The 24,822-nt window shown below is 64.0% G+C and overlaps 13 protein-coding genes across 13 annotated transcripts; 8 read left to right on the top strand and 5 right to left on the bottom strand.

The window, feature by feature from the left end:
• Positions 1-6: 6 nt before the first annotated feature.
• Q8F55_004493 (uncharacterized protein) lies at positions 7-651 on the top strand (the record flags this gene model as incomplete). Its single annotated transcript, XM_069353006.1, has 2 exons — positions 7-10; positions 185-651. The coding sequence occupies 2 exons, from the start codon at positions 7-9 to the stop codon at positions 649-651; spliced, it is 471 nt and encodes a 156-aa protein (XP_069210424.1).
• A 305-nt stretch (positions 652-956) lies between these two features.
• On the top strand, positions 957-1,928 carry URA1 (dihydroorotate dehydrogenase; the record flags this gene model as incomplete). Its single annotated transcript, XM_069353007.1, has 1 exon — positions 957-1,928. The coding sequence occupies one exon, from the start codon at positions 957-959 to the stop codon at positions 1,926-1,928; it is 972 nt and encodes a 323-aa protein (XP_069210425.1).
• A 63-nt stretch (positions 1,929-1,991) lies between these two features.
• On the bottom strand, positions 1,992-2,720 carry Q8F55_004495 (uncharacterized protein; the record flags this gene model as incomplete). Its single annotated transcript, XM_069353008.1, has 1 exon — positions 1,992-2,720. The coding sequence occupies one exon, from the start codon at positions 2,718-2,720 to the stop codon at positions 1,992-1,994; it is 729 nt and encodes a 242-aa protein (XP_069210426.1).
• Positions 2,721-3,737: 1,017 nt separating this feature from the next.
• On the top strand, positions 3,738-5,929 carry Q8F55_004496 (uncharacterized protein; the record flags this gene model as incomplete). The annotated part of the gene is made up of 6 exons (XM_069353009.1): positions 3,738-3,931; positions 3,990-4,270; positions 4,321-4,710; positions 4,819-5,287; positions 5,334-5,662; positions 5,763-5,929. 6 exons carry the CDS (start codon positions 3,738-3,740, stop codon positions 5,927-5,929), a joined length of 1,830 nt encoding a protein of 609 aa, XP_069210427.1.
• Positions 5,930-7,804: 1,875 nt separating this feature from the next.
• On the top strand, positions 7,805-8,924 carry Q8F55_004497 (uncharacterized protein; the record flags this gene model as incomplete). The annotated part of the gene is made up of 2 exons (XM_069353010.1): positions 7,805-8,215; positions 8,253-8,924. 2 exons carry the CDS (start codon positions 7,805-7,807, stop codon positions 8,922-8,924), a joined length of 1,083 nt encoding a protein of 360 aa, XP_069210428.1.
• Positions 8,925-9,448: 524 nt separating this feature from the next.
• On the bottom strand, positions 9,449-11,599 carry Q8F55_004498 (uncharacterized protein; the record flags this gene model as incomplete). The annotated part of the gene is made up of 4 exons (XM_069353011.1): positions 9,449-9,475; positions 9,514-9,593; positions 9,630-11,449; positions 11,484-11,599. The coding sequence occupies 4 exons, from the start codon at positions 11,597-11,599 to the stop codon at positions 9,449-9,451; spliced, it is 2,043 nt and encodes a 680-aa protein (XP_069210429.1).
• Positions 11,600-12,732: 1,133 nt separating this feature from the next.
• On the top strand, positions 12,733-13,889 carry Q8F55_004499 (uncharacterized protein; the record flags this gene model as incomplete). The annotated part of the gene is made up of 2 exons (XM_069353012.1): positions 12,733-12,969; positions 13,005-13,889. 2 exons carry the CDS (start codon positions 12,733-12,735, stop codon positions 13,887-13,889), a joined length of 1,122 nt encoding a protein of 373 aa, XP_069210430.1.
• Positions 13,890-14,147: 258 nt separating this feature from the next.
• Positions 14,148-14,930, bottom strand: Q8F55_004500 (uncharacterized protein; the record flags this gene model as incomplete). The annotated part of the gene is made up of 1 exon (XM_069353013.1): positions 14,148-14,930. One exon carries the CDS (start codon positions 14,928-14,930, stop codon positions 14,148-14,150), a length of 783 nt encoding a protein of 260 aa, XP_069210431.1.
• Positions 14,931-15,818: 888 nt separating this feature from the next.
• On the top strand, positions 15,819-16,933 carry Q8F55_004501 (uncharacterized protein; the record flags this gene model as incomplete). The annotated part of the gene is made up of 4 exons (XM_069353014.1): positions 15,819-16,027; positions 16,085-16,290; positions 16,323-16,642; positions 16,676-16,933. The coding sequence occupies 4 exons, from the start codon at positions 15,819-15,821 to the stop codon at positions 16,931-16,933; spliced, it is 993 nt and encodes a 330-aa protein (XP_069210432.1).
• A 77-nt stretch (positions 16,934-17,010) lies between these two features.
• Q8F55_004502 (uncharacterized protein) lies at positions 17,011-19,428 on the bottom strand (the record flags this gene model as incomplete). Its single annotated transcript, XM_069353015.1, has 10 exons — positions 17,011-17,121; positions 17,158-17,433; positions 17,470-17,766; positions 17,803-18,066; positions 18,101-18,246; positions 18,280-18,374; positions 18,410-18,752; positions 18,788-19,002; positions 19,039-19,120; positions 19,155-19,428. The coding sequence occupies 10 exons, from the start codon at positions 19,426-19,428 to the stop codon at positions 17,011-17,013; spliced, it is 2,103 nt and encodes a 700-aa protein (XP_069210433.1).
• A 567-nt stretch (positions 19,429-19,995) lies between these two features.
• On the top strand, positions 19,996-21,207 carry Q8F55_004503 (uncharacterized protein; the record flags this gene model as incomplete). Its single annotated transcript, XM_069353016.1, has 1 exon — positions 19,996-21,207. The coding sequence occupies one exon, from the start codon at positions 19,996-19,998 to the stop codon at positions 21,205-21,207; it is 1,212 nt and encodes a 403-aa protein (XP_069210434.1).
• Positions 21,208-21,923: 716 nt separating this feature from the next.
• On the top strand, positions 21,924-23,064 carry Q8F55_004504 (uncharacterized protein; the record flags this gene model as incomplete). Its single annotated transcript, XM_069353017.1, has 5 exons — positions 21,924-22,108; positions 22,155-22,214; positions 22,259-22,457; positions 22,489-22,808; positions 22,848-23,064. The coding sequence occupies 5 exons, from the start codon at positions 21,924-21,926 to the stop codon at positions 23,062-23,064; spliced, it is 981 nt and encodes a 326-aa protein (XP_069210435.1).
• A 102-nt stretch (positions 23,065-23,166) lies between these two features.
• Positions 23,167-24,656, bottom strand: Q8F55_004505 (uncharacterized protein; the record flags this gene model as incomplete). The annotated part of the gene is made up of 4 exons (XM_069353018.1): positions 23,167-23,711; positions 23,761-23,878; positions 23,916-24,065; positions 24,111-24,656. 4 exons carry the CDS (start codon positions 24,654-24,656, stop codon positions 23,167-23,169), a joined length of 1,359 nt encoding a protein of 452 aa, XP_069210436.1.
• Between the last annotated feature and the right edge of the window lie 166 nt (positions 24,657-24,822).

Genomic DNA, 24,822 nt, shown 5'->3' on the forward strand with positions numbered 1-24,822 from the left:
ACTACCATGTGTGAGTTGGTCAGAGTGGGGAGGTCGTGGGGCGGAGGAGGGGGGTTGTGGCGGAGTCTGCTCGACTTTCGGGATGAGCCAGCTCCATCGCTCCCACCCAGCCAGTGGCGCGCGGCCGTCAGACTGGTATCCTCCTGCCTAGTCTCGCGCTCAGTAACACCGCTGACACCCCCAGCTTCCCCCGAACTCAAGGCGCCCGGCTTCCGCAACTGGGTCCGCCGCGTCTCGCACGACATTCTCGAGCGCCCCGTCGTTCCCGAGCCGCCTGAGTCGGACATTGACGAGCTCGTCAACATGGGCTTCCCGCGCAACCTCGCCCACAGGCAGCTGCACCTGTCGCGCGGCAACGTCAAGGCTGCGGCCGAGAGCCTCGTGCACTCTGCACACATGGCCAATGTCGGCGCCACGTCCAAGGACGCGTGGAACCACCCCGACTGCCCGATCTGCGTGCGCGAGAGCAACAACGTTAGCATTGCCGAGGGCCGCCGCTCGAGCGTCGCCGAGGCCCTCGGCCGCGTCCGCTCCCGCAACGACGGCCCACCCGAGCCCTCCGACCGCCGCCGCGGCTCGGTCGGCGCCATGCTCCGCCGCCCGTCGGTCGCTGCCGCGCTCCAGCGCATGTCGACCCGCGATGTCAAGTAGGCAGCGTCGACAGGCACGCCGCACCGCCACGATACGCAACGAACCAAGAGCAGCAAGAAGAATATGGAACCGAGGACAGCTGGGGTGCTTTAATGTGTTGTAGTGATGTTGTAGTTGTCCTCTGCATGAACAAGATGGCATGAGTCGTGCATGGGCAAGGGCGTGGAGCGGGCGGCGGCTTCGGCGTCGGCGTCGGAGTCGGCAGGATTCGGTTCGGCGTCCGCGACGCACAGACCTCCACTTGCCCGGTGGATTTTTGACCACCACTCGGGGATCCATCTCACTCCATCACCTCTTATCCCACCATGCCGCCCCGCCTCGCCCTCGACCCGCCGCTCCTCAACGCTGCGTGCCCGTGGGCCACCGACCTGTCGTACCTGCGCGCGCTGTACGCCTCCCCCTCCACCGGGGGGATCACGACGCGCACCTCCCTCGTCGACGGGTACCCCCACGACGACGCCGTCAACACCTTTGTCTTCTTCGACCCGGCCAACGGAGCGAGCCCCACGTCTGTGTTTCCTCGCGCGTTCCCCGCCGACGCCGACGCCAACGCCGCCTCGCTCAACAGCTTTGGCCTGAGCCCAATCAAGCTGGCGACGTACCTCGAGTTCGCGCGCACCCTCGCCGACGAGGCGCGTGCCGCCGGCCGCAAGCCCAAGCCCATCGTCATTAGCGTCACGGGCTCGACGCCAGAGGACACGGGCGCCGCCATCCGCGCCGTCCTCGCCGCGGCACCGCGCATCAACGCGCCCCTCGCGATCGAGGTCAACCTCTCGTGCCCCAACGTGCCGGGCCACCCACCACCCGCGTATGACGCCCGCGGGCTCGCAGACTACCTTGCCGCGTTCCCCGCCGACCCAGCAGTGCCAGTCGGGCTCAAGACGCCGCCGTACACCCACGCAGACCAGTTCAGCATGCTCGTCGCGGCCGTCGCCGCGAACCAGGACAAGGTGTCGTTCCTCACGTCCACCAACACGCTCGGCAACTGCCTCGTCCTGAGGGGGACTGAGCCTGCGCTGCCGGAGCTCGGGTTTGGAGGCATGGCTGGGCCAGGCATCCACCCACTGTCGCTCGGCAACGTCGCCACCCTCCGCCGCCTGCTCGACGCCGCCGGCCTCTCGCACATCGACCTCGTCGGCGTGGGCGGCGTGTCCGACGCGGCGGGGTACGCGCGTATGCGGGCTGCTGGCGCACGGTTTGTCGGCGTAGCCACTGCCCTCGGCCGTCACGGGCCAGCCGTGTTCGACACGATACTCGCCCCGCGCGCAAGGTTGTAGGAGCTACATGCATTATATTGTACACTGGGTCTAGTCGGTCTAGTCGGTCCGTCCTCTCGCCGGCTACTTTGCGTCCTCCTTGATCCACTTCTGCAGCCTGCGCGCGCTCCGGTCGAGCAGGTAGCGCTGGTAGAACAGATGCACCTCGTACATCCACGCGGGCATGGGGGCCTTGGGGTCCTTGGCCACGGTGCTGCCGTACGACAGCTCGAGCCCGCCCGGCACGCGTACAGCTGCCAGCTCCTGCGTGCCGCCGTCGATGGGCTGGAGCTTGTTCTCTCTCAGCTGCGGGATGAGGAAGTAGACGACGGCTGTCGGGCTGCGCTGCACGATGGGGAAGAGGCCCGCGGCAATGGCCTTGGGGTGTGCCTCGGGATGGACGTGGACCCCGCCGTCTCCGAACGCGCTGACCGCGTCGAGGCGCTCCGGCGCGTGGAGGCGCACCTCCGCCGCGGCCTCGGCGTACGGCTTGCTCACGTCGGCAGTGTACCCCTCGACCTTGAGCGTCCACGTCTCGTAGAACGCGCGCACGAACGCGTCGAGCGGGTTGGCGGCCACGCGCGTCGCCGAGTCGGGGAGCGCGACGGTCGTGTAGACGTAGTGGTCGTACTTGGGGTCGAACTTGCCCGCGATGCGCGCAGGCAGCTCGACGGTGGATATGACCTTGTGGGTCGTGTGGTACGGCTTTGCTGGGCCGACGGGGTAGAGCCGCGCGAGGCGGCGCGCCTCGTACGCGAGGTAGGCCGAGCCGGCGGTCGCGACGGCGAGGGATCCGAGGGCTGCGCGCTGCATTGGTAGGTTGGGGTGGGTGTGGGTCTGTAGTTGTCGCTGTAGTTGTTGCTGTTGTTGCTGGTGATGCCCGCTGCGGTCGACGCCGAGCCGACTTTTATGCACCCAACAATTTCTATGAGGTCATTCACGACGGCTTGGTGCGTCGGGTCGAGTCGGAGCCGACACTGCAAGCCGAACGCGTCGGCATCCGGCACGGGCAGGGCAAGCTGGGCCGTCGACCATGCGATGCGCGCACGCATGCCCGCGGCATGCCGAGCTGCATGGATGCACGAGGCCCGGCGCCGAGAGCGTGAGGGATTTGGTATAGCGCCGGAGCCAGTCGGCATCGGCGAGCATGGCCGAGGGTGCGTGCTGGCCTTGGCGTGCGGCATGCTGCCGCTGCGGTTTGTGTTGCTCCCATTACAGAGTCCTGCTAAATGTCGACCCCGCGAACACTAATACCCATTACCACCGCGATTAGTCTGGAGAAAGCGCGCATTAGATCTACCCTCAGTTAGCGGACGGACTTTGCCGGGAAGTTGGCTTTCGGCTTGGATATCGCTGCCTGGCCATCGTCGCCACTGTGTCCGCTGTCCGCTCTCTGATATCTGCTCTGCCTGCTCTGTGGCGATGGCGAACACCACCTCATCGTCCGCCACTCTGCATGCAAAGAGGCGATCAAAGTCGAGTCCACGCCGATCTGTGTAGCTTCGGACCCCCGCCGATCACGATTTACCTCGCTCGGGGCCAATTAGTCTTGGCATTCTGCTGTTGTAATCCACCTGCCACTACATTTCTATTACCCCGGCCTGGCCATTATCGCTCCACTCCGACCCCCGCTCCGCACACCGCACCCGCCCCGGCCCGGGGCCGGGCCGACCCTGCGGGGGCCGGTCTACTTCCTCCACTTTGCTCTCCCCAGTGAGCGACAGACGCCGGCTCGCCGGCAAGCAAGCGAGCCCCACGTCCCCCGCTCAATCTAAGCCGACGAATATCCTGCGCCCACACACGACTCACCACTTACCTCCCCACGTCGGCATGCCAAAAGACACGACGACGACGGACTCGACGTCCCCCCCGGCCACCCAGCAGCCACAGAAGCGCTCGTCCAAGGCATGCGAGACGTGCCGCGTCCGCCGCATTCGCTGTGTCGGCCCGCCGCCGTGCGAGGCCTGCCGCGAGGCCGGGCTGGGGCACCAGTGCACCGTGCGGCTCAAGGCGCGGCCCAAGCGGTGAGTGATGGTGGCTTGGCCGTCGGCGACGAGGACAAGCCGGCGCTAACCTCCCCAGCGCCCTCTCGGCAAAGCTCGCCCTCGCGCATGCACTCCCCGTGCCCGCCACCGTGTCCGAGCTCCAGCCGACAAACAGGTATCACGCGAACTACCCGGCTAGTCAGGCGCCGGCGTACCTCAGCCCAGCGGCGAGCAAGCTCACGCCGCCGTCGAATGGCGCGGTCCCCGCCACGCCGACGAGCGCGGACTCGGCGCGGAGCGACGGCCTCGTGCTGTATGAGCGGCACAACCCGCTCGAGGATATCGAGGCGATGCTGGGGCGGTGGTGCGATCAGAAGAGTGAGTGGCGCCCCAGTCCCCAGTCCCCCGCTCCCCCGCTCACGCCCCAGACCTCCCCATCGCGTCCCTCGTGTTCAAGGTCGACTCGCGCGTGACCCACCTGCCCGGCACGCCGCTGCCACCGCCGCCGATCATCGAGCAGTTTGAGGACTCGCTGATGGACGGGTTCGTCGTCTCGTCCGAGTTTATGCAGATCGACCATTTGAATATCGACCGCACGTGGCTGTTGAGCCTGTACGGCCGGTATCGCACCCTGCCCAACTCGCTCACCGACGACCAGACGGCGCTCATCTACGCGACTCTATGCGTGTCGCGGTTTTCGCAGATCCGCGCGAGCATGAACAATGGGACGAACGAGCCCACGCGCGAAGACTTGACCTACTTTCACCTGGCTTGCAATGCGCTCGGCGCGTGGGGGCGGCCGAGCACGACTGCGTTGAGTGAGTAGAGGTGTAGGCTGGGTGGTGAGGTGGGATGGGTGTGGCGAGGACCATGCGGTTGCAGCCTACGCCCAAATCCATCCCCGCGCACACCGCTAACACCTCCAGGAGCCCTCCTCTGCCTCTCACCCTTCGCGTTCGGCGTCGGAGGGCCGGCGGAAACCCGCACCGTCCTCTCCCAACTCGCATGGCAGGTCAAGGAACTCGGGCTCCACCACCGCTCCACCGCCACGCTCTACCAGCCACAAGAGCAGGCGAGCACCCTCTTCTCGGCTTACTTTTACGCCGACCTGTTCCGCGCATCGCTCACCGACCTGCGCCCATGCCTGCCACTTATCGACATTGACGTCGACCCTACGCCGCCGGTAACGCTGATGAACGAGGTCCGCTCCCGCCCATCAGTCTTTACGGCGCGGTACCTTGCCGACTATGCCGACCGGACGATCGACATCACCAACATGGAGTACGTGACGGCAACCGAGGCCATGTGGATGCCGCACCTCCGCGAGCTGCGGCACAACAAGGAGATTGACTCACCGCGCTTCAAGATTGCCTGGGCCGAGTTCCGGTACAACTGGTGAGTCGTGACGCTTACTTTAGGCGCATCCACGCTAACCACCAAGGCTCCGGGTCCTTTTGTACACGCCCCATCTGGCGAACCCGCAGACAGCGCCACTAGCCTACGCGACCATCGCCCGGGCCGTGACCCAGACGCTGTACACCTATGCCGAGCTCATTTCGACGCACCAGTTGCATCCCTCGTGGCCCCAGGTTCAGCGGTTGGTCGTGTGCGGGCAGCTCCTGATTCTGTGTCACGAAGCCGGCGAGTTTCACGTGCATGAGGCTCCAAAGCTCTTCCAGATGCTCGTGGACGCGCTGGACAAGCACGAGCCGACTTGGCCGGTGTGTGGTGAGCTCGCTGCGGGGTTCTCCGCCGCAGCGAGGGTGTACGGTGAGTAGGGGGTCTCGTTGAACATCCCATCATCCCGCCCCCGTGCCGAGCCCATGCCGCTCGGCACGGTCCCCTCGCTTCCCCCACTGACCCACCCCAGAAATCGAGGTGGCCACACCGTCGGCAGGGACGGCTGTCTTCCCCGAGCCGCTGGTGTCCGACACGGAGGGCGGTGCGCAGGTCGACTTTACGGGCGGGACAGCGGCTGGTCCATTTCTTTGGAACGATCTGGGGTTGGACTTTGACTTTTCGTCTTTTCCCGTGTAGTAGCCGCTGTGGCGAGGACCCTCGTGTATAATGAACTAGACGACGTCATGCCATGTTGTAAAACGTAAAACTCGACACATGAGGCGACACATGTGCTGCGCGGTGGCGTTGCGGGCAGCGGCAAGAGGCGGAGGCGGAGCGAGTGACGCGTGGTGACACGGCCGTGTTTCTACAAACAGCGTATGCAAGGGATGCTGCCGCGGGGCGAAGGCTGACGGGATCGAGTTTGTTATGACCATACGTCAAGGTCGACCCAAAGTGGGCATGCGGCCGGCGCTAGAAAGGCGGGACAGGTGCGGGTCGGGAAGACCTCCGGCTGTCTCTTGAGACGGCGCGTTTGAGGTCATTGACGGGCGATTCCAGCCCTGAAACCTGCGAAGATGGATGCCGGTATGCCAGGAATGGATCCTCAGGCGCCAACTGGAGGGCGAGATGCACCTGGCCTGCTGCGCTGGGATACAGGTGACACCTGACGGATTAAGGTGGCTGGCGTAGGTCTGCTTGTTCGCATCAGGCTGCGTCAAGGGTAGGGAGGCTCTGAGGGAGGCGCTGCGAGACACGTCGCGGTTGTCACTTCGGATTGAATTCCTCGCGTCGACCGAGTACGACGCGTTCGGCCGTAACGTACCTTGCAGGTTGGGATGCCAGATCTGCCGCGGGGTATGTGGTCGCCGACGACGACGACGCCGACAACAACAACCCATCCGCCGCGCTGCGCTCGCCGTCTTCACTGGTAGTGCGGTAGTTGGTACCTCCAACAGGCCCAACCCTACTTGCAGCCACCCCGAATCCCACGCCGGCGCCAAAGTCATGATCCGCGTCGGCTGTGCCTCGAGGCACCGCAGCTCGATGCACAACAAACAAGCACGTTGCTGAAACTGCTGAAACGGTCGTCTGCAGCCTCTCGTAAATGATCAATTGAGCGCGAAAACACGCAGCGGGCCCGTTTCGCCCGTTTCGCCCATCCCGCCGAACACGAGCTAACGGGCAGGCTGGATCAGTGCCATCCGACAAGACCAGGGCGGGACGGCCGATTTCGGCTGCTGCGCCTAACACACGACGCGGCGCGCCTGTCGCACGCGTCTTGCCCCACAAGCATAATCCGTGCCGGCACCAGGGATCGCGATTTGCCCTTTTGCGGCCCACCCACCACGCTGCTGTGGCGTCAGTTTGTCCGCGGCCCGCATGTTTCAAACCTGCCTGAAGCGTGCGGCGAGCGCGGGGCGAGCGCTGCGGCGGGACCTGGCCGCGGTGTCGAGTCCTTTGGACAAGCTAGTAGTGGGCAATAGAGATAACGGCGGCGTGCCCTCCCACGCTCGGCAAGGGCAGGCGCGTCCCGTTACCTGCCATTGGGCTGGCTACTGCTTGGGGCCATGGTAAGGCGGACAGGACTCGAGCTAATCACCCTCCTGGGTGGCCGGGAGGTCCAGCAGAGTTCGGTGCCGACACTGCGAGCAATGCTCCGAGTCAGAGACACCCCCACCCCACCGTCACGCTCGCCCCCACCCCACTGATTACGAGACTCACTGCCCGGTCCGCCAGCCACACGGCCTGTGACCACCCTGTTCTGTCCACCGCACAGGCTGTCCTGTCCATTATCTCGTGTGTCGACCTCGTCCCCGCGTCGCCGCAAAACTTTAGCGTGCCTCATCATGCTGTCATCGCCGTCACCTTGGCAGGAACTGGATGTGATACGCTCTTTCCAGCGCGGAACAAGCTCGCTGTCCCAAACATCGGGTTGGCTATAAAGAACACTAGGTACAGACTCCAGAGTATCTCCCATCATCTCATTCCTTCCCCTTCAACTCGGGCGTCGTACAAGGACTGCCTTGACCAACTCACCCCACACTCTTTACCCCTTCCCCCTCGGACACCATGGTCCGCTTCTTCTCCACCCTCGCCACGGCCGCCGTCCTCTTCGGTGTCGCCTCGGCTTCCGCCGTCCCCGAGGCCACCCCTGACGCCGAGACCTTGCTTGCCACGCACGACGAAAGCGTCCCCGCCAACGTCCTCGCCCGCGCCGCCGAGCTCCACGACCGTACCTACTTTGACCCGGTCGCTCCCCCCTTCATCGGCTGCCAGTACCTCTGGGACATTCAGGGTGGCTACAAGTTCCTCAACTTCCACCACACTGCCCGCAGCTGTACCGCCGAGTGTGGCGCCCGCGGTTTCGGCGCCGCCCACTTCTGCACCCTCCTCGGCACTTGCAAGTGCTCGGCTGGTGGCTGGACCGGCAACAAGTACGCTACTGGTTTTCCCCAGAGCTGCCCCATTCTCTCCTACAACGTGGGTGCAACATTAACAACGCATGCTGATCCCCCAGTCGTACGCCACTCGCACTCCCTTCGTTTGGCGCGGCTGCCCCTGGTCGATTGGATGGAACCCTCTTGACCCCCGTGGCGCCGGCAACGAGCCCGCCACTGCCTCTGACACCCCCGGTGGTGCCGCCTGTCTCCAGCGTTGCGCTGGCTTCCGCTTCGCCGTCACCCTCCCCGGCCGCTACGGCATCCCCTACCCCGGCTTCAAGCCTCCTCTCCGCTGTGTCTGTGTCAACTACCCCCCTGTTCTCTCGGGCAACCGCTGCGCCACCAACTCGTTCTTCATCTACGAGGGCCCCGGAGGTGGACCCATCCCCTCGGGCCAGGGCCGTCGCCGCGCCGAGGAGAAGCGTCTCGCCGAGCAGATTGCCCTCATCGACGCCCACCCCCACTGCCCCGTCGGCAAGGACGCTTGCAACGTGTCCGAGAACCCCGAGGACGGCTACGAGTGCATCAACACCGACACTGAGCTCGAGTCGTGCGGTGGCTGCAAGTTTGGCTACTACTCGAACGCTGCCGCCAACTCGACCTACACGTTCTCCCAGGTCGCTCCTGGTGTTGACTGCTCGCAGCTCCCCAACGTTGGTCGCGGCGCTGTCACTTGCCAGGCTGGTGCTTGCAAGGTCTCGGCCTGCAAGAAGGGCTTCCAGCTCCAGCACGGCAGCTGTGTCGAGTAAGAGCTTTCAGCTCCTCCACAGCAGCTGTGTTCCGTTGAGCAAGCTCGAGCAAAAACTCGTCTGGTTATAGTTTACCGCAATATCTGCGGCGTGTCGAGGGTTACATGGTACAACCTGTTCGTTCTTCATAGATGAGATGCAATATGGACATTTACTTTTCAGTCACCAGAGAAGCACATGGGCAGCCCGGTCACCTAATGGAGCAGACGGTTTCGTCATCCCGCTGATACCCACGGGTCTTGAGGACGCGACTGCGGGCGGCTGTGAGAACGCCCGGCACACGTAGCATGCTTGGCCACGGCTCGCCTTGAGTTCCTCGGTGTAACAAGCGGAGCACTTGATCTGTACAGGTGGCAGAGGGGCGGGTCGCCAACTGAAAGAAGCACCTTGCATTAAGAATATCAAGAAGAAGGGGAAACAATGTCCAAACCCAGTGTTCGTAAGCCGCTTGCCACACGCGGCAAGCGGAGAAAGGGGAGCAGAAGCATCAAGTCAAGCCGACCGAATGCCACAACTACTTAGTCCTACCAAAACCACCATCGGATGGGAGGCTGGCGATGTCAGTGTGCAGTTTTACGACACAACGCACCTTGGGGGAGGGGGAAGGGGAAGGCTTGGCTGACGTAGCCGACGGCTTAGGGGTGACGGTCACGGTTTTGGTGATCGTAGCTGGGGGGTGAGCTGGGGCCGAGCTTGGAAACGTACTCGTGGTAGTGGTGGGCACACCCTTGACGCTAACCGTGCGGTAGATGGTGTTGGTAACGGTGGTGGAGGCGGTCTTGGTGAGCGGCTTGAGCGAGGGGACGATCGTGGTCGAGGTCTTGTGGGCTGTCTGCACGACAGTGTTGGTGACGCCAGGGGCAGTGTCAGTGACCACAACGGCGTTCGCGGTGGACGTTTCGATGACAGCCGGCGCGACCTCGGTGCTAGTCGTGAAGCCGGGGACCGTGAGGGTGATCGTCTCGGCAGGGGCAGTGACGACGAGGGTCGAGGCGTCAGCAGCGACCACGGTGACGGTGACGGTGGGGTCCTGCTCGGTGACGGTGACGACTGGGGCGAACGAGGTCGAGGTCTCGACACCAGCAATCAAGGTGACGGTCTGTGTCTCCAGCTCGGTCCTGGTCGTCTCGGTAGGGAGGGTGAGGGTTTCAGTGACAGGGAGGTCGACAAAGGTGGAGGTGACGGCATCAGCAGTGGACGTGACGACGACCGTGTTGAGGATCTGGGTCGCCGTCTCCTCGGGGGCGGTGGCGGTCTCGGTCTCGGTGGGCGCGAATGACGTCTCAGTGACGGGGTCGGCAGTGCTGGTGACCCAAGCGGTGGGTGCCACATCGACCTGGGTCGACGTCACGACCTCGGTGGCAAAGCTGGTCGCCGCGATGTCCGTCTCGGTGGCAGCGGGCGCAGTCTCGACGGTGGTGGAGGGAGCGGCTGTAGCGTACTCGGTCGAGGTGTCCGCAGTGACAGTGACAGTCTCAGTCGGCGCGGTCACAGTCGAGGTGGTGGCGACGGTAATCGGCACGACTGACGTCGAGGTGGCCACCGTGTTGGTAAAGGTAGAGGTCGGGGCAGTCGATGTGGCGCGAACGTAGAACGTGTTGGTGTACACGGTCGTCGTAAAGACATCCCTGCACGTGGCGCGCTCCCAAAAGTCGCGGGCCTTGAGGTCGCGCGGGTTAACGCCGGCAGTAACCGTGGTCACCTTGGTAGTGGAGCGGGTGAGCGTCTGGCCGGGGGCGGTGATCGTCGTCGCCTTGGTGGTGGCGCGGGTGTTGGTCTTGGTGTTGGTGGCAACGTAGGTGAGCGACGTGCCGGTGTACTTGGTCGAGTAGGCAACGTCCCACACGGTCGACGTCTCGTCAGTGACGGGGGTTGTGGTGCTGGTGAGGACGGGGGTGAGGACGGTCGTCTCGGTGGGGGTGATGGTCTCGGTGATGCCGGGGATGACGGTGAGCCACTCGATCGGCGTGGTGACGGTAGTCTCGATCGCGGTCGACGTGTCGGTGGCGATCGGGGTGACGTGCTCCGTCTCGGTGGGGGTGGCGATCGCGACCTCGGTCGAGGTGACACCGATCGTGGTCCAGGGAGTGATGGACTCGGTCTCCCAAGGCGTGACGGTCGCGGTCTCGGTCGGCGTGACGGTCACATAGAGGGTCGGCGACTCGACGACCGTGTCGGTGGGAGAAAGAGTCAGCGTCGTCACAGGCGTGGTGGTGTCCGTGGCGCGCGGGGTTTCCACCACCGTGACCGTGTCAGTCTGAGTGGCGGTCGCGACGGGAGTCTCGGTGCTGGTCTCGACTGCCGTCTCCGTAACCGTCGCCTGGGGCGTCGTCCACTCGGTCACGATGGGGGTGACAGTCTCCGTGGCGACGGGGAACTCGGTCGACGTGGCGAGCGGGGTAAGAGTGGTGACGGCCGCGGGCGGGGTCGACGTCTCGACAACGGTCGAGAGGGCCGTGCTGGTGCTTGTGACGGTGGCGGTCGTCGTGACCGTCTTGCTGGGGATGACGGTAACAGTCGTCGTGCTGGGGTCAGTGGTGAACACCGGGTGGCACCAACACGAGGGCAAACGTGTTGATCGTCTTGGTCGAGCAGTACGACGTCGTGGCCGCGGAGGCGACGTCGGCGAACGCCAGCCGCGCGAGGAGCACAAACAGCACCGAGGAGGAGAGCATGGTGCTGGAGAAGGAGGGGGTGTGGCGCGGGGGGGAGGGAAGGATTTGCGCCCGGGAGAGGTCGAGCCAGGGGGGTTTTCGAAAGAGTGAATACCTTGGGCTTGGGGATGGGGCTGGGGTGCTCTCGACTCCAGGTTATGTACTCGAAAGAGGAGGACGAGGGGAGGAAAAACGATCCGATGGCACCTTGCTTGGTGATCATGGCACCACCCAGATCCGCGGAGCGTGGCGCCAGGCCGGGGGTGGGTCCGCGGCGAAGCGATTCTCCCAACGTAGGGCCAGAGTCGATCAGGACCAGAGGCCCGACCGTTCATCGAGGTGTCCAGAGACGAAGCGCAGGGGAGCTGCTCGACCAAATGGCAATCAAGCAGCCGACGAAAGGAGCAGGAGGCCGTCGGTTACTGCGCAGTGGCGCGCGCTCGACGCGTCGGCGGCCCGAGCACGAGATCCAGCCAGGACGCGCGCGCCTCCCGACTGCCAAACTCAGTAATGGTTACAGAGGCATGAGCGCTTCGCGTACTATATCGGGCGGAGCGCTGCTTGGCGCTCTTGGGGAGAGCGACGTGCGATCGCGAGCGACGTGGGGCGCCTCGTGGCATGGCAAACACGACTATCGGGCCAGCCAGTGACCTGCCGAATCCAGGGGCCCCATTGCGGCGGACCGAGCCGATACCCAGGATACTTAGTAATCCACGTCGGCTCCTCTTCACTGCTTCAGCGTGTCGCCAAAGCCCTCGAGCCCGTTGCCAAAGTCCTCGAGTCAGCTGGCCCGAGCGCATGCACTGCTATCTCAGCCCCTCAGACTGTATCTCGGGCTCGACGGCGTCTTGGCTGCCCAAGATGTGGTCAGCCTTGGCCTCGTCGGTGATCACCGAACCCCGCGCGTCATCTGACCCACCGCGTATTGCTTGCCGGGCCGGATCGATGCTTAACCTAGCCTGTGGCTTACTTGCCGAGCGTCTCGCGTGTCATGTCGGGTTCGGGTCATCGTCGTCAGGTGCGCAGTGCGGCACGTAACCAGCCTCGGCATTGCCATCTCTTGGGGTTGGGTGACTGCGGGATGTGGGCGTCTCACACATAAAGGCGGGCAGCAGCGCGCCTCCCCTCCCCACCCCTCACCCAATCCATCCACCATGGCGCCCATCGAATACCTCTCCGAGTACGAGGACAAGCACAAGCTGCGCGAGATCCAGGTGCCCGAGACGGCATCGGTCCCCTTCACGGCGCTCCCCAAAGCCCCCTCCCCCGATGCCAAGTGCAACGTGTACATGGTCAAGAACTCGGACCTGACGATGTCGCTAAGCGTCTTTGTGCGAACCAGCGACACCAAGATCCCCATCACGCTCCCAGTGTACACGTTTGTCATCGAGGTGAGTGGGAGCGTGAGCCGACCTAACATCCCCAGCACTCGTCAGGCCGCCGCGTCGCGTTCGACCTCGGGGTCAAGCACAAGGCTGAAGACTTCTCGCCCTTCACCCAGATGATCATCAAGGACATGCCGATCACATGGCCGCGCGGCACTGTCCCCGAGATCTTCGAGTCGCACGGCGTCTCGGGCGACAGCATCGAGGCCGTCGTCCTCTCGCACACGCACTTTGACCACATCGGCGACATCGGCCAGTTCCCGACCAAGACCAAGCTCATCGTCGGCCCCGGCACGGCCAAGGCCTCGCTGCCCGGCTACCCGACGTACAAGGACTCGAGCCTGCTCGACTCTGACCTGCCGTTCGGGAGCGAGCGCGAGGTCGAGGAGCTCAACGACAAGTCGCCCTGGGTCCAGATCGGAAGCTACAAGGGCATCGACTATTTCGGCGACGGGTCGTTCTACATTCTCGACGCGTACGGCCACATGGTTGGCCACATCGCCGCGCTCGTCCGCACCACGACTGAGCCGGACAGCTACATCCTCCTCGCCGGCGACTCGGCCCACGTCCGCGGCCTGTACTCGTGCTGTCCCGGGTGCGCACACCCGCCCTTCCGCGCTGGCCTCTACCCCGCCGCCGACGGCCTGTCGCCCGCAGAGAAGGCGCGCGGCGGCCTCCTGGCTATCCACTACGACCTCCCGGCCGCGTACACCAACATGGCGCGCATGGGCAGGATGGAGGAGGAGGACAACGTCACGGTCGTGCTCGCGCACGACTTGGAGTGGAAGAAGATCCTGGACGCGGAGAATGGCGCGGACTGGGAGTGGGTTGACATTACAAACTGGAAGAAGGAGGGCAAGAAGGAGGCCGTGAAGCGAGAGTGGGTCTTTACTCCCCAGGGCATCCCCGACAGCACCGACACTTAGGGGGGGTTAGTGGCAGACAGTAGGGTTGAACATGTAACGAATGAAATGGGCCGGGAAATGGTCAGTGCCCCCGTGGCCCCGCCGTCGAGGTTGGCCAGGTCACGGACGTCTGTTGTTGCCACGGCCCTGCGATCTTCCTGGTGGCTGGGCAGGGCCGCTGGATCCTCCTGGATCGTCACGCTGTGGATAAACGAAGCGCAACGCCGCCTTGGACACATACTGGCCAACCCCGCCGGGCTTAGTAGACTGAGTACATCCCTACACAAACTCGGCGCCCACGCTCCCCAAGCCCGTGATCTCCACCTCGACCTTAGACCCGGCCTTGACACTGGCCATAGGTCCCAGCGCGCCGCTTAACACCACCTCGCCCTTGCGCAGGGGATCACCGAGCTCCTGCGCCTTGCTGGCCAGCCAGACGACGGCGTTGATCGGGTCGCCGAGGCAGTCCTCGCCCCTGCCCTCGGACACGAGCTTCCCGTCGACCCACATCTTCATCGCGACGTCCACGGGTCTGAAGCCCTCCGCCAACGTCCTGCGCTCCTCGCCGAGCACATACGCTCCGAAGCTTGCGTTGTCGGCCACCGTGTCGGCGAAGGTGATGTCCCAGTTTGCGATACGCGAGTCGACCACCTCGATGGCGGCCACGGCGTAGTCGATCGCGTCGGTCACGGTGCGCGCGGATATCTCACCATCGAGATCACGCGACAGCACGAACGCGACCTCGGCCTCGACCTTGGGTTGGAGGAGCGACGCGGCTGGGACGCGGCGCATCAAGTGCCGGTCGGAGAAGAGCACGCCAAAATCCGGCGCGTCGACCCCGATCTGCGCCTGCACGCGTTTCGAGGTCAGGCCGATCTTGCGGCCTGTTCGGCGTGGCGGGTTGGCCTGCGCCAGCTGGTGCGCGATGACGCGCTGCTGCACGGCGTAGGCGGTGGCCTGGTCCGTCGCGCCGATGAGGTCGCGGACGGGCGCGCATGGGATCCGGGTGGCAGTTGCCGCGATGAGGCGCTCGGCGGCGGCGGAGACTTGTGCTGCGGACATGGGAGCGTGCTGGGGGCATTGCTATCAGCCGAGGGGTTGGGCCTTATGAATAGTAGCTGGAAGCCGTCCGGCCGTCCGGTGCCGTGGTGCGGACGAGATACGGACGAGCTTAATCAGCAAGTCAGTCGCCGATTCACGTCCCGGTTTTCAGCTCTGTCTTTGGGCATGGCAAAACGGCTTCGCGGCTCAGCGGCTGGGGGAGACGTCGAGGACCAGGTGGGTCAGGTCAGCAATGCGAGGGCCAATGCAATGGTGCCAAATGTTCCAGTTGTGACTTGTAACCGTCGAGGTGGACTGGAATCATTCCAGGGCCAGTTGGAACATCGAGTTGCCGACGACCCCTCTGGTTCATCGACCGGACTGCAAGGCCACATGCAACATGTCCTCACCTACATCACGAGCTGTCGCCTTGCACACCGGTGCTCCAGACACTTCCCCTTCGGGGACTGTCACTCCCATAGCCGGGTCAGCGGAAGCCCCGCCCCGCTCAGCTTTGCAGATCAACATCGGCAGACTGTGTGCCGAGGCGGCTGCCGCGTCGCGAGTTGAACAGATGAGCCGCCGGGAACCGATCTGACAGACAGCAACGACACGACTGGGCTCAATGCGTCAATGCGTGTCTCCAAGCGGGCCTCGGCGTCCGCTCGCCTGACAACCCGGTCGGAGAGGCATGTCACGGGTCCAAGAACGCGGGGCATACATGCCCGGTCTTAGCGACTGCGGGGTAGGCTTCTATCTCGGCTCTACTACGATTACAGATGTTGTATGCGACCCGGGGGGCCGAGTCACTGCTCGTGGCAGTCGTGGGGACCGTGGAGGGATATAAACTGCAGCGGGGGATGTGCGTCTGCCTCGAGACCGACCTTCACGACCGAACAGCCTCCCAGCATGCCCATCAGAAGTGAGCCTCCCCTCGTGTCGCCACCAACACCAGTTCCCACACTTGACGAGCTCGAGATCGAGGGCAACGTCGGGAAGATCGCGCCCGACAAGCTGCGCTGGATGCCGTCCTTCCCTGCCGATACGCCAGCCGAAGTCCTGCGCAACGAGTTTGAGACGAACGGCGTAGTGCACGTCAAGGGCGTCATTCCGCGCGAGTACGTCCTCGCGACGCGGCGGAAGTGAGTGGGCAGTCGCAGCACCACTGAGACCAGGTACTTTGAGACGATGGCGGAAACTGGCATCCTGAAGGAGGGCACAGATCCGACGCTGGGCATCTTCTGCGGCGGGAACCCGACGGATTTCGTCAGCGCCGACACGGCAAAGTACGTGGACGACAACCCCGTCGCCAAGCGGCACATCGCGCTCGTGTTCGAGGCCGTGCAGTCGGACTGGGCAAAGGCGTTCTGCGAGAACGAGCGTGAGTCACCACCCCGACCCGCCTGACCCCAGACATTCTGAACTTCGTACACAAGTTCAAGCCGGACTGGGCCGAGCCGTTCTGCTTCAAGCGCCAGATCTGGCGCTCCAACATTCCCAACTCGGAGGGCTCAACCACCGGCGTGCACTACGACCACATCTTCCTCCGTGGCGGGCCGCCGATCGCGCTGACAGCGTGGGTGCCGGTTGGAGACGTGCACCCGCTGCAGGGCGGGCTGATCTACCTCGAGGACAGCATCCCCGTGGCGCGCAAGATCGAGGACGGGTTCACGGCGCAGGGGCGCGCGAAGGGGTTCGGCAAGGAGGACGCGCTCAGCGCCTTCAACTCGAATGTGAGTAGCGTAGGGGGCGAGTCTGACGTGCAGATGGGCGTCGCGGGCATGCTCTCACGCGACGCGGGCGAGTTCCAGGCCCAGTACGCCGAGGGACGCCGCTGGATGGTCGCAAATTACGAAGCCGGCGACGTCGTGTTCCACCACTCGTTCTCCATCCATGCGAGCACCACAAACCGCGACCCCGACGGCGTGATCCGCCTCTCGGCCGACCTGCGGTACGCCGATCGCGAGCATCCCTACGACGATCGGTGGGACCGGGCCCCTTACCATGCCGGCGATGGGCTTTAGTGGAGCTGAACGCGGTAGCCGGCGGTACGGATGACAAGCGCAGAAGATGTGCAAAACCCATGCAGTCAGATAATCTATCAGTTCTTACCACGAACTCTATGCCACCACTGCCGCCACGTCTCTGGGTTCTCCCCCTCGCGTCCTTCGAACACGCCGCCGCTCCAGCGATGCAGGATGGCGAGGTAGATCTGGAGTGTCAGTGACGTCTCGGCCGGTTGCCTCACCTGGCAGCCCAAAGTCACGCCCGTGTACGCAATCGCGATAATGGCGATCGCCCAGCCCGACATGACCACCTTGAACACCGGCTTGGCTTTCGGGTTTACAGCAATCAGCTCTGTGCGCGACTCGACAAAGAAATTGCTGCTGCCAATGTTGAGGAGACCGAGGAGGCCGAGTGCGACGCCGACGGCGATCTGGACGCCGTGGATCACGTAGTGCGCTTGGCCGCGGAAGTGGTAGCGCATGAGGGACCGGAGGGCACAGAGGATGAGGGTCGAGCCCTAGCTGGTCAGCGTTGTCGTGACGACCAGACGTACCGCCACGGGGTAGAGCCACAGAATGCCGCTGAACACATCCGTCGAGATCTGAATGGCGAGGGCAATCATGAGCACAAAGGCCTGCACAAATGTGGCTTCATTGGCTGTGAATGAGGGAGACTCGCCAAAGGTCTGGTTGCCGGCCGTGAGGTTCCCCAAGATGGCATCCGAGATGCTGATGTTGTGGCCGCCGACGGTGGCACCAAGCTCGACCACGGTGTCGTTATAGGCAATTGGCAGGGTGTTGAGTGTTTCAAAGATCTTTGTCGCCGAGTCCGACAGGTCGACACCGCCTTTCTGTGGGTCAGCGCATGTTGATCTTGGCTCACTTACGACCGAGACTGCTTGGAGAAAGTCTCCTATGAGCTGGAAGAACATCGTTGGCGCGAAGAGAGTGGGCGGTTTCGTATTCCGCGCGTCCTGCATCACCTCCTTGAATGTGAGGAACGACGGGTTGAGGCGATTGAAGAAGAGTGTCATCTTGCGAATCGTATCCTCTGGTACATGTTCGTTGAGCAGGAACCACTTTTGGAGCGGCTCGACGTAGTCAAGCACCTGGGTGATGCCGCTGTGTACCGAGTCGACGGCGACGGCATTCTTCAGTCAGCATGGCAATGCAGCGAGGACTCACGACCATGGCGGCGAGGAGGAGCATCATCGACAGGTGGAGTGGGAAGTGGACGAGCTCCCAGGCCAGCGTCCGGTTCCTGTTGATCCTGTCCCCAGCGTTAAAGTTGGAGAACAGAAAGCTCCAGAGGTTGATGATGACGACGATAACTGGCATCAGCGGTATCTCTGATCCTCACGCACCGAGAAACACTTGGCCATACACACTGCTGCCTTTGACTGCGATCGCGTCGATGGCCTTGTTGAAGATGCCGCTGAGAGCAATGAAGCCTTCGCCGCTGGACCATTAGCGGCGACAGAGAGACCAACGTACATGATGATGAGCGAAAACGCTCCGTAGCGCTCGGCAATCTCGACGACCGGCACGGGCCCCGAGCCATGGTACTGCCACAGGGCGGTGATCGTGTCGATGCCGACGCCGACGTAGAAGATCGCGACCTTGGTGTGGGCCATGCGGCGCGACGACGCGGCTACTGCGGCCGCGACTACGGCGCAGGCGCAGGACAGCGCGAGGCCGAAAACGGCCACCTTCGGGCCCGATGTGCGTCTTTTGATCCGTCTCCCGGCGACGACGACGGCGAGATATTGAAGCCCGAGGAGCGCGCGAGTGGCAGCAAACGCTAACGTGACCGTGAGGAAAGACCTAGCGGCCTTGTCTGGACGTCAGCGCCGCGTGGGCGACGGAACTCACCGTGGTTGAGCTGGCGCTGCGCTGCGATGTCGTTCCCGGCCACATCCGTGATCTTGACTATGCGCCCGGGGTTCCAGCCGCCGCTGGACGCCCCGATGAACATGAACACGACGATCTGGAGCGCCTTCATGATCCGGTGGAACGCGTCCTCGGCCTCGTATCGAACATCGTAGTGGATCTGCGAGACCCAGATACAAACGACGATGATAAAGTATCTGTGGGGGTTAGGATGCGTCGGTCAAGGTACGCACGAGAAGAAGATGGGGAGAGACTCGGGCGTGCGCACACTGTGCGTGTTGGAGAAGGTGCCGAGCACAGTGACGACCACGAGGTCTGGAGTCAGCGCTCGCGAGGGGCAGTGACGTACCGTAGAACAGAGACAGCCACGAGACGGCGCGGTCCTCCTCAGCGAGCCACGGCTCGTCGATGCCCTTGTTGGCCGGGCGGAGGAGGGGCAGCCGGCGCACGGCCTTGTGGTATCGGTGCGAGTCGACGGCCGACGACCGTGCCGTGTTGATCGCCTCGACGTCCGTCTTGCCCTCGCCGTCGAACGGCGTGCTGTACTCGCCCTCGCCGAGCGGCATGAGGGGGTATCCCCGCGCGTCATCCGTCTCCGGCGTCACAGCGTCCTGGTCCTTCATTTGGCGAGCGCGTGATTCTTCGAGAAGCCAGGTCCGCGGGGTATCTGTCACCATGCCCGCAGGCTCGAGTTAGTGGTGCCCGACAGAGCGATATATCCGCAGTTTTGATATGTGAACGAGTCCATCAAGCTCTGCTGCAAGGGTAGAGATTTGCGGTGTAGGGGTCAGCGGCGCCAAGACTGGCGGCAATGAATGACGAGAGAGGAACCGTGGAGCCGAGAGTTCGGCCTCGCGCCGGCTCCACCACGTGCATCCCCGTACCGACTTTTCTTGCCCGCATCTTGGCACACCCAGCAGGTTGATGAGGTGATGCACTACACAGCGCGACCGCCAAGACCGAGCTGTGCACCGAGTCAGCCTGAAGCACGACTTTGAGACTCGGCAGCAGAGTGGACCTTGAACGCGACGCGCCGTGCCGCCCGCATTGCGTCTCCGCTTTCTTCGGTTCGGCACGGCCACGGCACCTACCTCGGCGTTAGAAAACAACACAAATATCGACAAACACCAAGCTCGACTCTGAACACGAAGCTCGACTCTGCCATCGCACAAGACTCTCTCATACTCACAATGGCAGCGTCACGTGTAGCAATCACAACGCTTCGGGCCCGCGCCCGCACCGCTGCAGCCCATGGATATCGCCCTCTCAGCACGGCGGCGTCAAGCTCGACCGACAGCCAGACCATCACCCTTCCCGACGGCCGCACGCTGGGCTATGCGACATACGGCTCGACCAAACCATCCGACCCGACCCTCTTCTACTTCCACGGGTACCCTTCCTGCAGGTTGGAAGGCGAGGCGCTCGACCAGATCGCGCAGAAGCACGGCCTGCGCGTCGTGACTCCCGACCGGCCCGGCTCTGGCCTCTCCACCGTCCACCCCACCTCCACCTCTGGCCCACCACCAAAGGTCACCGACTACCCGGCCGACATGACCTACCTGGCCGACCACCTCGGCGTGGGCAAGTTCGCCGTCATCGGCGGGTCCGGCGGCGGGCCGGCCGCGCTCGCGTGCGGCGCCGACCCGTCGCTCACCTCGCGCCTCACCACCGTCGGCCTGTTCGCCGCCGCGCCGCCATGGGAAGCAGGCCGGCAGTACATGTCCCGCGGGCGCCGGTGGCTCGCGTGGGGTGCAGAGCGCGTGCCCTGGCTAGTGACTCTCGGCACCAATGGCCTGCTCGCGATCGTCAGGTTCATCGTCAGGCGCAAGTACGTGCAGAACAAGATCGACGCGTTCATCGAGGCGCAGGCGGCCAAGGCGCGCGAGGCCGGCGTCGGCGGCAACGGCACGCGCGAGGCCGGCGTCGGCGGCAACGGCACGCGCGAGGCCGGCGTCGGCGGCAACGGCACGCGCGAGGCCGGCGTCGGCGGCAACGGCACGCGCGAGGCCGGCGTCGGCGGCAACGACACGCGCCCCATGTCAGAGCAGCGGGATGCGCTCATCCGCATGCTCACCGAGCCGTTTGCGCAGGGTGCGGCGCCTATCGTGTACCAGACCCAACTGCTTGTCCGCCCATGGGGCATCGACTATGGGACTATCCCGTTCCAGCCTGTGCGGATATGGCACGGCACCAAGGACACGGCGAGCCCCGTTGTCATGATGCGCTGGCTAGCCGAGCGGATCCCGGGGTCGCAGATGACGGAGTGGGATGAGGGACACTACGGGCTGCTCAAGTACCTGGACGAGATTCTGAAGGAGGTCGTCGACAAGGCCAAGGAGGCCGAGGCGCGTGATGCGGCCGAGGCGCATGATGCGGCCGAGGTTCTGGATAAGAAGACGTAGACATCATGCATAGCATCACCCCTCGACCAATGGCCAGGTGGGAGTGGTGAGATGCGCCATGCGTCAGCTATGCGCACACTGACTGGGCCGCAAATAGACTGTCGGCGTCCTCGGCATGAGTTGGTCGCCGTGTCTGATGGCCCCGCGCACTCCCCGCACCGCAGTCTCACTCGGCCACCGGCCTCCGAAGGGAGACAGAGTTAGTGGCTGCACCACCAAGTTGGTGGCTGGGACGTCGTCGCCGCTGATCGATCAAGAGGCTAGCGGCGGCAGCCGCGGTTGGCCGCGACCTTGAACTCCGAGGAGAGGCAGGCGGCATTTGTCTCAGATGCAAGGAGTGCGGCGACATGGCGAACCTTGTCTAGCGGGTGCGACCCTCGGGCACGATTAAACTCGTCGAATAAAGATGTCGACAGAGGCGACCCATGCGCTGGCGTGCGGACAAAACCATTGGGTTGCGGTGTTCATTCACGTCAACGCCGCCGGCGGTTCGGGCGCGCGACACGCGTAGAACCGCGAACATGACGTACAACCGGATTGCAAATGGCATTCCATTCAGCCAGCTGACTATTCTGCTGCTGGATCGTGATTGAGCGCGTCCGTCGTGCAGTGCCATCTGCAAGTGTGCGCTCGATGGCTTGGTCTACTACTTAAACTCTGCGGGTCGGACGGACCCCGCCCCCCCTCCATCCTCCTCTGCTAGGTAAACGACCACAATGACTATCACCCTCCCGACGACGCGCCCGACCTTCGACGAGCTCAAGAAGCGCGACGGGCCCTACCTCAACGCCTGGGGTATCTGGGGCAAGGACAACCAGCACGGCCAGACCAACCTCATCACGCCCGAGGCGGTCAAGCGCGGCGTCGCGGCCGTCGAGCACGGCATCACGATCAACTTGAAGTGAGCGGGTTGTTCCGCTGCCTGAGCCGACCCACTGACAACGCAGCCTGCCCCTCCGCGACAAGGCGTTCGAGTCGGCTTTCCGCGGCCCCGTCGTCCAGGAGGTGTGAGTACCGCGGCTGAGCTGGCCGCACACACTAACACACACAGCATCGACTACGGAAACTGGTACGACGACAAGGTCAGCTTCAACACGCAGTCGTCGACCCAGTGGGACGGTTACCGCCACGCGCCGTACCAGGGCTATCCTGAGAAGGGCCAGCAGACGTACTATGGCGGCCTGGCGGCTGCCGACGTCAAGAACCCCGACAAGCACGACTATGGCATCCAGCGTGAGTTGATCTGGAGAGTACAAGAGCTGACGTCCTGTCCTCGCCAAGAAGCCCGTGACGACCCGCGCCGTGCTGCTCGACATCCCGCGCTACATCGCCAAGCACAACCTCGCCCCGCTCGACCCCCTGACCTCCAATACGCCCGTCACGCTCGCGCTTCTCGAGGGCGCGGCCAATGACCAGGGTGTCGAGTTTGCCGAGGGCGACGTCCTCCTCGTCCGCACCGGCTTCACCGAGGCGCTCAAGGCCCTCACGCCCGAGCAGCACAAGGAGCTCAACCTCATGAACGGAGTCATTGGCGTCGAGAGCAAGGAGGAGGTTGCCAGGTGGCACTGGGAGAATGGGTTCGCGGCGGTCGCTACCGACGCGTGAGTGCCTCGAGCTGAGAGCCGGTACTGACCATGCAGCCTCGCGTACGAGTCGTTCCCGTTCCACGAGGGCCGCTCACCCCTGCACGAGGTCTTCCTCGCCGGCTGGGGCCTGCCCATCGGCGAGCTGTTCGACCTCCGCGAGCTCGCCCGCGTCGCCGACGAGAAGCAGAAGTGGACCTTCCTCTTCACCTCGATGGCTCTCAACCTCGACGGCGGTGTCGCCTCGCCCGCCAACGCCCAGGTTATTCTTTAGACTGCGGCTCATGGTCGCGACAACCCGCTCCCGGCTCCGAGGGTTGATGTACAATCTAGTTCCACACGCACAGATGCAAATGATAATGGGTACAACAATATCTTACAACCCAAAGTTGACTCCAGAGCCGAAACCACCCTCGACCGAGTTGAGCCCCTGTCCGCTCGACGACGCGCCGGCCGGACTGGTCGTGGACGCCGGACTCGTGCTCTGCCGCTGGAGCTGCGCCTGCGCCTGGTTGTGCTGGAGGCCAGCACCGCCAGGCGCGTGGGCCTTCTTCCACTCGAGCCACTCCTCGACGCCGACGATGCCGCTGATGCCGCCGCGGTTCGTGGCCGCCGACGTGGAAGGCTGCGGTGGGCTGGTGAATGCCGCTGCGCCTTCGGTCGCGCCCAACCCCCCGCCCATCAAGGCGCCGCCTGTCGCGATCGTGCTCTGGAGCGAAAAGTCGGGTGGCACGGCAGCGCAGTAGAGCCACTTGCCGAGCGTCAGGATATCCCACACTCGGCAGCCCGTGGCCTCGGCGACGGCGCGTGTGAATGGCGGCATGTTGGTGCACTCTAGCACGATGGCGCGGAGCGTAGGGAACTCGCGCATGAGCGTCCGGGCAGCCGCCACGACCTCGCGCTGCATGCCTGCAAAGTCGTCTGGCGCTGGTGTCAGTACGCTGCGCTTGAAGGGCGGCATGGCACGCACATGGGATCTTCTCATCCAATACTGCCTTGAAGATCGCGTCGGCGGGGTTGGATGACTCTGGGAGACCAACGATTGGCGTTGCTGGATGCGCCCCGACGCTCTTGAGGTGCCGTTCCGTCTGTTTGATGAGCAACAGATACCGAAGGCGCACTCACCAAGGCACTCCGCTTCAGCGTGATGATCCCTACAGATCGGTAGCTGTCCGGACCGGGGAAGAAGCTCATCTGCAGCCATGCGACTTGGAGCAGGGCACTCGTTCCAATGAAGGGGAGCCGAGCCGACAACGCGGGGTGCATGGTTGCGAGCTGCAGGTGTTAGCCCTGCCATGTCCCGCCTGCGCTCCCACTCACAAAGCCGCAGCTCGTCACAAACGCCACGACACCCTCCTCAGCTACCATCTTCTCTCCCTCGCGCACGAACGCGTCCACGAGCTCACTTCCCCATATTCCGGTAAGGACAGTTTCCGTCTTTGCCTCTTCCACGACGCGGATCACAGTCGGCATTGGCCATGATGCCGGGTTCCCGACGTCCCCTGGTGGTCTCGGGAAGGTAGAGTTGAGCTGGAGCACACCAAGCTTGGGAATCGCCTTGGGGAGCGGGGGAGGTGGTGGGACCGGCGCAGGAGTGACCAGAGGCAAAGTCATGGGGGTCCCCGAGTTGCTAGGAGAGAAGGCGAGGAAGGGCGAGAAAGACGCCGGGTCGTAGACATATGTCGCCAGCGGAGGGCTGAGCAGGTCCATCGGGTCGGGAATCGCCAGGCCGCCAGTGTCGCCATGTCCAAGTGTAGGCGCCGGGTTGCCGAGCTGCTGGGCAGGCGACGACGGGCCAGGCGCCTGGCCGTCCCGCTCACCGGGCCTCTGCACGGCCGTGTACGCGTCCCATGTGCTGACGAGCATGTGGGTGTGCGTGCAGTCGTCACTTTTGCTGACTAAACGTGGAATGGGAGAGGTGATGAAGGACAGATGACCAGTCGTCGAGGTGTTGACGGGATGCCGACTTTTCCTGGCTTTGCCGGCGGAGCAAAGTGCGACCGCGCGGCTATGGCTCGACCTGTGCGCTTGG

This window comes from Vanrija albida (genome assembly GCF_041260175.1).
Source record: "Vanrija albida strain AlHP1 chromosome Unknown contig_3, whole genome shotgun sequence".
NCBI lineage: Eukaryota > Fungi > Basidiomycota > Tremellomycetes > Trichosporonales > Trichosporonaceae > Vanrija > Vanrija albida.